This window comes from Rhinichthys klamathensis, unplaced genomic scaffold (genome assembly GCF_029890125.1).
Source record: "Rhinichthys klamathensis goyatoka isolate OS25496 unplaced genomic scaffold, OSU_Roscu_1.1 h1tg000301l_1, whole genome shotgun sequence".
Classification (NCBI taxonomy): Eukaryota; Metazoa; Chordata; class Actinopteri; order Cypriniformes; family Leuciscidae; genus Rhinichthys; species Rhinichthys klamathensis.
In genome coordinates this window covers 3,214,456-3,227,812 of record NW_026606820.1, presented here as the reverse complement: position 1 = coordinate 3,227,812, position 13,357 = coordinate 3,214,456, and the positions used below count along the sequence as shown (strand labels likewise).

At 38.0% G+C, this 13,357-nt stretch overlaps 1 protein-coding gene across 1 annotated transcript in view; it reads right to left on the bottom strand.

The window, feature by feature from the left end:
- The window catches only part of glra4a (glycine receptor, alpha 4a), a 70,492-nt gene that overhangs the window by 10,536 nt on the left and 46,599 nt on the right, over positions 1-13,357 (bottom strand). Inside the window, exons 3-8 of the mRNA XM_056270281.1 lie at positions 11,014-11,081; positions 10,178-10,401; positions 6,561-6,643; positions 3,457-3,594; positions 3,005-3,219; positions 1,482-1,631 (exon numbers count right to left, since the gene is read on the bottom strand). Coding sequence (XP_056126256.1) covers positions 1,482-1,631; positions 3,005-3,219; positions 3,457-3,594; positions 6,561-6,643; positions 10,178-10,401; positions 11,014-11,081 — 878 coding nt within the window. The remainder of the gene's footprint in view (positions 1-1,481; positions 1,632-3,004; positions 3,220-3,456; positions 3,595-6,560; positions 6,644-10,177; positions 10,402-11,013; positions 11,082-13,357) is intronic.

The following is a 13,357-nucleotide window of genomic DNA, read 5'->3' as shown; positions in this document are numbered from 1 at the left end:
TCTGAAATACTCAGACCAGCCCTTCTGGCACCAACAATCATGCCACGTTCAAAGTCACTCAAATCACCTTTCTTCCCCATACTGATGCTCGGTTTGAACTGCAGGAGATTGTCTTGACCATGTCTACATGCCTAAATGCACTGAGTTGCCGCCATGTGATTGGCTGCTTAGAAATTAAGTGTTAACGAGCAGTTGGACAGGTGTACCTAATAAAGTGGCCGGTGAGTGTATATATATATATATATATGTGTGTGTGTGTGTGTGTATGTAAGTGGCAAAAGCACATAAAAATATTAAAGCTGATTCAAAATATCAAATAATATATTAGTATAAATAATACTAAAATAACACTGGCAATGTGTCTTATTTAAACCCCCTAAGAAATGCATCCCATGAATCTGAAACCAGTGTAATTGCAGGGCTATCTTACATCCAATAGGTTAACTTAGTCATTCAGGCAACTCACAATTGGTAATTTTGAAAATATGTAGTTTTGCTCATCCCTACAACAGGCACGATCCTCTCAGCACCCATTTTTTAGTGTTTTCTTGAGCAGGAAAATGTGGCCTAATTTGTCTATAGTGTTATTAAGGCAGGATGAAGCCAAGGATTTGTTGTATTGATTATCCTGGCCAGTAGTTGGTCCATCAGCATAACAGCTCTCTCAGCCAGTGACCCATGCATCGATACCACCCAGATTGATCATTCAGACTAGAGACTTTCTTGGCGGGAGAGAATAGGACAAAGAGAAATAGCCGCCAAGATCTCCGAGGCAGGAGGGGGAGGAGAACTCGCTCATTCTTAAAAGGAGTTATTCTCATTTTTCTCTCATTATTGATTCAGATTCAGCGAACACACTCGTAAATCTCCAGCACTGTGAGCTTGGACAGCATGTGCTGTTGTACAAGCCCGAAAAGTGCCCTAGATGTTTTAGCCAACAGTTTTAAATGTGATTGTTGGGCTTTGATATTTACTAGTCATGAATTTTATATTGGAGTATTTATAGAAATTACATTTAAAATCTGTTAAACACATTTCATGTGTTCAGAGTGATTTGACACTCTGAAGCCCTGGGGGTATTTTCTAAGCTTTTCGTTTAGAAGCCTCTTTTTAGCATTTCAGGCAGTGTCTGTGATCTCGGATCAGGAAGCAGGTTATTGGCCTTTGGAAATTGGCTGTAGCGAGGCTTTACAAGGTGGCACAAATGGTGGGCTAAGCACATGGGACTGCTCACTATGGAAACAGCCTGATCTGAATTCCCCCACACGAGATGTGACAGCCAGCTGTAGTGTGGCCGTTGCCAGTATTTGGATGTGGCTGAGCACAATGAAAAGAGATGCGAGTCAAAGTGTAATCCAGGGTGACAGCACAAGCCTGTATTTGTTTGTTTGTGTGTGTGTGTGTGTGTGTGTGTGTGTGTGTGTGTGTGTGTGTGTGTGTGTGTGTGTGTATGTGCATGTGAGTGTGTTCATCGCACTTACTATTCTCTGCCTTCGCTGCTTCTTGCGCAGCCTGATGAATTCTTTGTGTTGCCTTGAGACGAAGTTGACTGCCGCGTACTCCAACAATGCAGCAAACACGAACAGCAGACAAACGGCCATCCAGATGTCAATGGCCTTCACGTAGGACACCTGGGATGCACAAGGTCAGAGCAACATCAATAGATAATCAATAAGGGCATTGCTAGGAATAATGAGGTTGTGTTGACTTTGGACACATCCTTTTCATTAACCTATCAGTTGATAAATTTCCATAGAAAACAGCATGTATTTTACATAGGGCCTTAGGGCTACATCTGAAGAGGACATTATTTTAATTAATATTTAAAATCTCTTACATTTATAAACAAGTAGGCTAAAAAGTAGGCAAAAAAAGAACAATAGAAAACATTTCATAATTTAAAACTTGGTCTCGCGAGCACCCTTTTTAAACCTAAAATGACAAATGGGACACCCTACATAGACAGCCATTGTAAGTCCACAAGACCTGAAGTGTGTCATTTGGGACAGGGCCCATGAGACTGTAGGTGTCCCATGTTAATTTAGGTGTCAGAAGGGTGCTCGCGACCGCCCCCCTTTGTGGTTGATATGCGCCCTTGCTGCGCACTTTTGCTGAGCCCTCACTGAAGCAAGCTCCGCAGCAGACTTCTTCCCGACAGTCAAAGCTGTGTTACGTCACGAAAGTGCGAACTCGTAGGAAAACCCTGAGTGCTTAGGATGAAGGATACAGGCCTATAGAATGGTGCGGAAAACAAATTCATTAGGGAAAGAAATTGCAGATTCCTGTGATCAAGGGCTTAATGCGTTCCATTGAACACATTGCAAGGACTCCGCCAGTAGTGGACACTCGTGCAACGTAAGCAATAACGTACATCCGAGTGAATGAGGCGGAGAGAAGATGGCGAGGGAAGGGCATAAAAGAATGGAAATAAATGCGTTCCCAAAAGCATTGTAAGCCTAAGTAGATCGTAGAGCCATTGCCACCAATTGTCTTTATGATCAAATTAGCTCACTACGATGCTTTTAAAAAACCCAGTGCTGATCTAATAGTAGTCTGATTTCTGATTCATGTAAAATCTGAAATTATAATTTGGCGACTGAGGACAGTAAATACAGCAAAAATGGCATTTCCCCCCCTTACATGTCTTCATTAAAAGTGTTAAAATAACCGCTTAGGAACCGGAATTCGTTGAGAGGAATCGTGTTTCGAACAACAAAACAAACAAACAAACAAAAAAAGATTATAAATTTTTTATTTTTCAGAATTCATACATTTTTTTAGCGAACAAATCTTTAAACAGAAGCAAGTGCTCTTCGACATCCTTTTAATTATTAAAATGGTCACTTAAAATAGGCAAGCTTATTTTCACCTCTCTGCTCTCGTGTTTTTATTCTTCATTTTCATTGATTGTCTCATTATTTCACTCATTATCTAATAACTGCACTGATTTCTGAAATGTTTCTCTTTTTTTTCTCTCAGAACTGAGTAATTTTGGTTATGTTACCTTGGGTAGAGAGGCTCGTGAGCCGGAGCTCTGGGTAGTCATGGTCAGCACAGTGGTGATACCCAAGCCAACGCGAGCAGGGGCAGCATCCATGTTGATCCAGAAAGACACCCAAGACAGAATGACAATCAGCAGGCTGGGGATGTACATCTGAATGAGATAGTAGCCCATCTGTCTCTCTAAGTGAAACTTCACCTCAATACAGGTGAATTTACCTGGGAGAACATAGAGTTTCATAGGTAAGTAACTATGTATAGCAACTTTTAATGTATTGTTGTTTGCACCTGGTTAATTATTATTGTCGTATCGCTGGTTTATGTTGGGGAAACACCATATGCATTTAAAAATCCATTAGAGGACCTTGAAATCAATTTTGTTTGCAACAGTGTATATGATGATTTTTTTATATAGATATTATTTGATATGCGTGAAGGTTATAGTGGAACGTGTACCTGTGTTGTAATGCTTAGTGCAGTAGCCGAGATCTTTTTCCTCCTTTAGTAAAAACTGAGGAAGAGTCAAATCATCCGCCACCTGCACTGGGCTATCAGAAAGCCACTCGAAGATCAGATCGTTCATGGTGTAGCCAACTGTGAAAAGGGAGAGAGAATGAAATAGAAAAATGCATATCTGTGCATAAAAGTGTGAATTGCACCTGTCAAGCTTCCACTCTCATCCCATACTTTGTACGCTGCATAAAAGGTCATCTGACAGACAACAAACCAAAGCGGTAGATTGATAGATTGAATATCTGGTACAGACCTTTGATTAGTGAAGATGTTTATATATTATTACATGATCCAACATGTGACCAACATGAAGTATTTGAACAAATTAATTGGAAATCTTTCTTTCTTATATAATTTTTTTCCTTATCCATGCTACTTGCCTCAAATTAGTCACATCCCCCACATAATTTCTAACAGGTCTCTCTCTCTGTAGTACACGTTGAGATTAGGGGCCTATTAAAAATGCATGAGGCATGCAATAACAGTGTAGAATACTTGACAAATCTGAATAATATTGATGTCTATCAGAGACCTTCAGGGATTTACAAAGACATCTATTATTCACAAACCTCCCCGTCCCCTTCCGTCTTCAAAACAACAAACCAATGAAAAAAGGATGAAGACTGAAAGTCCTTGAATGTCATGGTGTCTTTGAAAAGTTTGGTGTGCTTCCAAACATTGCATTCAAACTAATACAAGAAATATGAATGTTTTTCCAAGATGAAGATTGCCTATTCTAGCCTCAATTGTCAATATAAGAAAAGGTATTATTTGCAATATATTCTTCAGTGTGTCATAATCCTTCAGAAATCATTCTGATATGTTTATTTGGTGCTCATTTTTATTTATTTATTGTTATCTATATTAAAAGCAGTTGTGCTGCTTAATGTTTGTGGAAACTGCATTTTTTGGGGGGATTCTTTGAATGCAAAGGTCAAAGAAACAGGATTTTACACACACACACACACACACACACACACACACACACACACACACACACACACACACACACACACACACACACACACACACACACACACACACACACACACACACACACACACACACACACACACATTTTGATCAAATTAATGCATTCTTGCTCAATGAAAGTATTAGTGTCTTTGAAAAAAACTGACCCCAACGTTTTGAACAGTGGTGTACTGTATATTTCAGATAAAGACTTTCTTTATGCCTTCCATGGTCACTCTTGGTCATATAAGCATAATTGATTTGTGTGCCCTTTATAATCCACAAAAGCACCTGTTAATCTCTGTGTATAATACCTAAAAAACATTGATTTCTGAAGCCTTTATACTAAACTTTACATTAATATTCCATTTGTCTACTACTTTCCCAATTCTGCTTAATTTTTTTTGTGCCTTTGTCATTGTGTTTTTCCACTTGTATTTCCACATATCTTCCCTTGACGACACTTTCGCATACCAAGTGCCCCAAACTTATTTTCCTCCTTTGTTTTTTTGCATTTCTCTACCTGGATGTCTCCTTCCCAGACAAGGTGATCCCATCCCTCGGCAATGTCCCGACACTCGTCAAAACGGTGTTCAGCGGGCCCTTTCAAAGCCCTAAAAAGGTGCTCTTGTCTAATCGGAAATGATTATGCCCTCAGTAACAGCTTTTGTTAGACAGTAAACCTGCCCGTCTTCCTGTGTGTGTATTACTCTGCCTGACCCCACTCCTTAGAAGAGGGCGATTTTAACTGCGGCTACAGAGGAGGGCTTTTTCCACTCATTGAATAAATATTGTAGACATACAGAGGACGCAGAAAGGACAGTAAAACAGTATCTTGGTGTAGTGCGTCCCCTAAATCTTTTAAACCATATGAGTCACTGAATGTAGAGGTGCTGGCTGCTGGCTTTGGTCATCACACATAAATCAAATAATCCAAAAGGCAAATCCAGATGTCAAGCTAAGTGGCATCTGCAGTGCATTTCTGTATTACGTGGATATCTCATTTGGCTCCTCTTGTGGTTAGAAAGGGGAGTTCTTTTGTCTTAGGGATGTGGAATTAAAAGCCTCTTGGGCAAATGAGGTGGGCCACATAATAAAGGGGACACAAAATGAAAGTTCCATTATTGATATCCTTTAAATTGGTTCTAGGAGTTAAGATGCTATCTGCTCTGAGGGCACTGGGGTGGGGAATTATCTATTTCTTTGCCTGCCTCTTCCTTTTATCAAGGTAATAAGGAAGGGCACTAGACACTACGCACAGTTTTAAAATGAGGATTCTGTATCGCTTAAACTTCCTCTTGCCGATTCTTCTTTTTTGTGCAGTGAGACATAGAACACTGTTTTGAGTAATCTCTTTTCTACACTTTTTTTTTTAAAATCCCATAATGCTCAGGGTTATCGGGCTCACAAGTAGAAAAAGAAAAATCTTAATTGTCATTGCCGTCTTAACAGGATATAAATGGCAACAGTTCATGATATGCTCTACCATTCAAAAGTTAGGGGTCAGTAACTTTCTATAAGAATCCTGAAAAAAAGAGTTTCCACATAAATATTAAGCAATGCAACGGTTTTCAACTGTGATGATGATGATAATAATGATAAATGTTTCTTGAGCACCAAATCAGCATATTGATTTCTGAAGAATCATGTGACACTGAAGACTGGAGTTATGGATGCTGAAAGTGTAGTGCTGCAATCACAGGAATAAATTACATTTTATAATATAATAAAATAGAAATCAGTTATTTTAAACTGTTTTATTGCTTCACAATATTACTGTTTTAACTATTTTTGATCAAATAAATGCGGCCTTGGTCAGCATAAGAGACTTTTCTTTAAAAAAAATGACTGAGCCTAAACTTTTGAAAGGTAGAGTATATGTTCACCATACACAACAGTGTTAGGAAGGCTTTTAAAAACATGTAGAGATATGCGTTCACTGTGTTTCAACTTCATGGCTATTGCTATCGTGCATTTATTAAAACCGTGTCAGAAGAATCGGAAGCAGCAAAGTGTGAAGCGGGGAAGGCGAGGAGAGATGGGGGAGGGAGAGATGAAGAGAATGGAGTACTCACAGCTTTCTAGCTGCATGGTACAAGTCTGAATGTCCATTGGGAAATTCTTCAAGTCCATGGGACAAGACAGGATGAGTGTTAGCCTGAGACAGTGCGCAAAACAGGAAAGCAGAAAGTGAGGAATATTCAGTTGAAAGAGTGAAACAACAAAGGGCAGAGAGAGACCAAAAAATTGTTTGCAAGGAACAGGAGAAACAGAAGCAAAGACGATTGTTGAAAAAAACATTGTCATTATTTCTTGTTTCTTGGCCCTCATGTCTCTTTTTTTTAGCGAATATCTGACTACTATTTTGCAATAGAATTGAAGTGAAGGAGGATGCTTCAAGCTTTAAAATGATATTTTACAAAAAAAAAATACAAAAAAACTTCAGAAGATTTTGAATATAGTGCATAAGTTATATGGACTACTTTGATGATACTTCATAATATTTAACCTTGAAAGCTCTAGACCCCAGTAATTGAAATTGCATCTACAAAACAACCAGTACATTCTTCAAAATATCTTCTTTTGTGTTCCACAAAGGTTTGGAACAACATGAGTTTGAGTTTGTTTTTATTTATGCATGAATAATTGTTGTAAATTATAGTTTCAGAACGCACCATTAATCAAAATCCCAGTTTATACTGTCTCCGCATGAGTTCAGATCTATGGTCGTACACTTTTTCCCTTTGATTTGCGATTACAAAGTGAATCCCTAAATGTGGTGTGAATTGCTCAGTTTTTATCACATGCCTTCTTAGTAAAAGCAAACTATCTTTTCTTTACTGTTGTTTATTGTGTGGCTGTTACATTAAAGTTTTAGCCATAAAGATCAGTCGCCGCTATTAGAAACTTTGGATAGAGGAAACAGTGTAATTACCTGCTGTAATGCAATGTCTCAGAGAAAGACAAAGTCACCAGTGCTTTTTTGAGGAGCCGAATTCTTTTGTGCTGTGATAACCCTAAATTCAAACCCTAAAATATCCACACTTACACACTCTGATGTGGAGACCTTTTTAGGCTCTTTAACACGTGATTTTTTCCTCCTTGTAGTTTCCAAAGCGGGACCAGCACGATTAATTGCAATCAGGGAAGGGCAGTATTTATGATACATGTATTTCAAATACGTATTTCAAATATAAATTTGTAATTTGTATTTGATAGGGTTGATGAAAATGGTATTTTTGTAGTTTTAAAATACTGTAAAATACTTTGTAAGAAGTCTACATGATGACATCATAAAAATGCGGCCTCTGATTGTGCCTACTCAGTAGTTTGCCCAGACTTGTTGAGATCAGAACAGAAAATGGAAGAAGGTGGTCAAGGTAAGAAACATGCAGGCTGTCAGCTTTCCATCAATTTTTTTTTATAAATTGGTATTATTTTGTAACAGTTCATGTTAAGTTTTGGTGTTCGTTTTAGTAGCCTAGGCTAAATAGTTTACCAATTTACATAATGGTCTTGAAAAATTTTTTACAGAGCAGCAGCCCCACAGTTAACGTTAGCTTGCTACTTTCATGTTTTCATGTTTCATGTTTCATGTTCCTCGGTTGTGCACGAAAATAATTATAATAAAGCATGGATGACTGCCTGACACATAATATATTATTATGTTTATGATTAACAATCAAATGATTAATTAATTAGAAACTCGTTGCTATGAATAAAGGTGCCTTCAGTTGTCTTCTTATGAATGACTTGTTTGTCAATAGGGACTTTCGCACCGGAGGAACATTTTCATAGTTCCTAGAACTATTGGCGGAAGTACCCGGATTTTGGTGTGTTGGCACCGCAGGAACTAGGAACGATTTTAGTTCTAGGAACTCTTTTGGAGAAACTAATTTAGCTCTTACTTCAGAGTAGGGTCTAACCAACACTATAGGAAACTACCAGTGATGTTAATGTACGCTGATGAGCACCCGCAATTTTTAAAAAGGCTGTGTAACACACAGATTATAGCCTATATATTTACTCCTCAAACTAACTCTACGAACATGGAAAACAGTGATAGATGTGCCTCAACCTTTATGCTGAGGAGAAAATCCAACGTAACTTTGAAGGGACCAAGCCAAACATGTATTTCTGCTCAGCTAGCAACACTGAACATCAACCACACGGCATACGCTAATACCTTTGTACTGTCTACTTTCTATGTATAACAGTTCTATCTAATAACGTATTAGACAGGACTGTTAAACAGATCGTTAACTATTGAACACAGAGAATGTACACTCATTCTCAACAACAAGCGCAGCTTATGTCACTTTAGAGTTCCTACTGGCGGTGCGAATGCAACCAGGAAAATGTTCCAAGGGGAACCATTAGTTCTCGGGCAACCACCCTGGTGGCTAGTTCCTAGAACTACCCGGTGCGAAAGCCCCTTATGGGCCCTATTTTAATGATCTAAGTGCATGGTCTAAAGTGCACGGCACAAGTGCACTTAGGGCGTGTCCGAATCCACTTTTGCTAGTTTAACGACCCACCTATAGGTTCATATTACTAATGGGCCCTTTAAATAACAAAAAACATACTGCGCCATTGACTTTAGACCAGGTTTTTGTTGGTCAATGGCGCAGTCTATTTCAGCTGCCTCAAAATAGCAACGCGCCAACAATGCGCCTGAACACACCTCGTTTTCAGACCAGCACGCTCATGGGCAAACAGATGGGCGCCAATGCATTTGCTATTTAAACAACGTGGCGCAGGACGTGAAAATGATAACTGCATCAGGCTGGAACCAGCAAAAAACACTTGCGTTGCGCCTGTATGATAGGGTCCATTGAGTCAGTGTTGCTGATGTAAAGTAGGCCCTTCACTACCAAACACCAAGTAACTAACTAAGGATACAATTATGTGTCATTCGCAAACTGTTAAACATTAAACTGTTGGTTACTTTAAAGCTAACCTTCATCTGGGAGATCACAGGGATATGTGAATATTTGATCTGTTAACTGGTTGCAGATGTCAAATTTATTGCATGACTCGGGCAGACAAAAACTGCTACTATATCAAACATTGTTTACTTAATCAACCGTGTCAGTGTAATGGTGAAGGGATAGATCAAATAGGCCAATTTCATAGGAAATTTCATGCTAAAAGTAATAAAAGTAAAATTATTTATTACTTTTATACATAAAAGTATTTTTTTAGTATTTTTAAAATACAGAAATACAGTAGTTTGTTTTGCATGGTGTGGAAGCTGTATTTTGTAGTTTATTTTGATACACTTAAAATTAATTTGGTATTTTATTTTAAAATACATTTTGATGTATCTTTGCCCAACCCACAATTACATCCATCATTAGAATCAACTTAATGACATTTTTTTCCTGGGATGTTTCTTAGATGTTTTTAAAAAGCAAAACAAAAATAGAAAGAGTACTTGGCATTAACAGTCAAGCCTTTTTGTTTTGGTTTTTTAGGCCACATAACATCTCTCATATTACGTATTTTATATTTTCTGAATAATAATTGCTCAAACTCAAGTGTGATCATTGTTCATTCCTATTTATTTTTGCTCACTTCTTTAACATATATTTTGCAATAATATTTTAATGCAAAACCCTATCGCCCTTCGTCACTAGTTCTTGTTAATTCCCTTTTTTTCTCTGAAATCTCTTTAGACTTCTCTGCTTACCTAATGCTGTAAAGCACATTCCCATTCTGAAATATCCTCAGCAGCTTGTTGTCTGTTGTGACTTCATGGAAGTTGGCACCTTTCTCATTAGCAAAGAACAAGTCGGGTTTCCATATGGAGTCCAACATAGAAGGATCCAGGTCTAGAGATGCATCAGGATATTCACTATAGGCAAGTCGAGGGTCATTCCACTGCTGGCGTAGAAAGACATTAAGCCTGTAATCCTGTAGGAAGAATAATAAATGTGTTGGGTCCTGAAATCTAGTTCAATTTCTGGACTTGTTAATTATTCATGTTCTTTTTAGACCTAATGTTCTTTTTTAAATTGCAAACCTAACACAGACTAAAGCAAGTGCCCTTGACTTGCAGGTAAATAACATGTTCTCCCCTGACATTAATTTCTGTTGTACAGTAAGTCCTCCATTCCTCCATAACCTCAGGTTAGCCGACTAGCAGACCGCTGACAATCTGTAACGGTCAACTGAAACATTCTGCTGACAAAGACACTTTAAGCACAGGCTTTAGAGGATGGTTGTATCACCCTTTCATCCCCCAACCGTTTCTGGGGGTTCTCTCAATTTCTTATTTTAATTGCATGGTGGACAGTTCATTATCAGCACATCAGCTGACCCACTGGACTCTAAAGTGATTTGCTCCTCGAGAAGTCAGGCAAGCAACTAAAACTCATCCAGCAGAAATATAATAGAAATATAATAGAGCATGCTGCCCAAAAGAATGAAGATAAAGAGAAGGAATTCCGCTTTGCATTTTAGACAAGACAAGCTCAATCCTGAATATTTGATTTTAAACTAAAATGAACCAGTGTTGTTACATACCATAGTTGTCTCAGTAATGGATCCAAAGCTGTTGATGAAAATATTACAGGTGACATTTACTGGTGGTCCTGTTGAAATAGAGGAGAGAAGTTTCTTATGTTTAGACTTGAATATACTTTTGTCAATATTTGGAGAGTGAATGAAAACTAGATAGTGGGACTAGTAGAACTTAAAGGGATAGTTCTCACAATAATAAATTTTTTTCCTTTTTTTCCCTCCATATACTGAAAGGATATGGTTGCCAAACCTCCAAAAATGACTAAAAGCAACATAAAAGTTGTCCATGTGACTTGTGTGCTTTATATAAAGTCTTCAGAAAACATGATACGTTTGTGTGAATTAAGATTGAAATTTAAACGTAAAATTAACTTAAAATTAATTTACCTTAAACGTGGAATATTAGAATGGAAATTAGAAATGTTGCCTCGGAAACTAACTGAAATAAAATAAGTACTAAAATAACAACAAAAAAATGAATGAAAAAGAATGAAAAAGCTAAGTAAACAAGCATATAACAAAAGCTGAAAATTGTGTATATATACACTCACCTAAAGGATTATTAGGAACACCTGTTCAATTTCTCATTAATGCAATTATCTAATCAACCAATCACATGGCAGTTGCTTCAATGCATTTAGGGTTGTGGTCCTGGTCAAGACAATCTCCTGAATTCCAAACTGGATGTCAGAATGGGAAAGAAAGGTGATTTAAGCAATTTTGAGCGTGGCATGGTTGTTGGTGCCAGACGGGCCGGTCTGAGTATTTCACAATCTGCTCAGTTACTGGGATTTTCACGCACAACCATTTCTAGGGTTTACCAAGAATGGTGTGAAAAGGGAAAAACATCCAGTATGCAGCAGTCCTGTGGGCGAAAATGCCTTGTTGATGCTAGAGGTCAGAGGAGAATGGGCCGACTGATTCAAGCTGATAGAAGAGCAACTTTGACTGAAATAACCACTCGTTACAACCGAGGTATGCAGCAAAGCATTTGTGAAGCCACAACACGCACAACCTTGAGGCGGATGGGCTACAACAGCAGAAGACCGGTCAGGGTATATTCTGGCAAACCGTTTGCCAATCACTTCTAGCAATCGGGGTCAGGGTATATTCTGGCAAACCGTTTGCCAATCACGTCTAGCAATCGGCAAAGCAAGCTGTTGTACACGCCATTTACCAACAAGCGATGGGTAATTCGCAAAGCACAATGTTATTTTCTGTTTTCCCAGCACTATACTAGAACGGCATAAAGTAAGAGGTTTGAGAAGTAAGAGGCGGGGCACCAGTTAAAACATTTCAAAGTTAAAGTTCAGGCAAACAGGTATTAATATTCAAGTTTTAGTCAAATATTGATTGTTTATAGCTGAATTAAGTAGAACGCAATTATATTTGGAACAATATAGCATATGAATCCAATAAAGAATCCAACAGTATAAGATATTGGCATGAGCATGACAACCCCCTTCTTTTGTAATATCTTAATAAAATATAGAATTTCTCACATCTTTAAGTTCACACCTCCATTGTCTAATATAATTGTAAAATCATTTAACATAGATTTTAGCAGTGGTTCTCAAACTGTTGGCCATGCCCCCTGTAAGGCTGCCATATGGTACAGGGTGAGCCACACCAAGACATTTTATTAACTATAGAATTTTTCATAAATTCAGTGTAGCCTAATCATCAGAGAAATAAGACTTCCAACCAACAGAATTTATTGAATCATTGCATAACGCATTCTATTGTAGGCTATGATTTCATAAGTATGTTTTTTTAAGTTTCAAATTGTTTTGTGTTATTAATTTTCTGTGGGAAAAATCATCTACAGCTTGATCGTTTAATACGAGGCTATATGCACGGATCATCTTAAACGTCACCCGAATCGGCTGCTTCTAATTAATAATGCACCGCCAACCACCCGCAACATAATTGTCTCTGATTTATAGATATCCGCACCCGATCGCTACATTACATTTATTCTAAGGCCGGTTTCATACCGCACGCCTGAGTGGTGCGTCGGAAGAGCGTTTGCTGCGCTGTGAAACACCGGCTGCACCGTGCACAGTAGCCTACAACATTCACATTAGCAAGTTCTTTATTACTTTATTTTACATACATTTATAAACAAAACTTTTTGACTGTCAATATAGTTTTAATAACTGTGATTTGTTTAATCCACATAATGTGTTCGTGCTTTTCTGGTCCATGTAGCCTACCAGACATAACAAAAATCACATATTTTGTATAACTTTTTTTTTGTCTTTTCCTCACTCAGAGTTGCTCTCAGATCCGTAGAAGCTTCCTACGTAGAAGTTTTAAGATAAATTAGGAGCTTTCTGAGAGTATA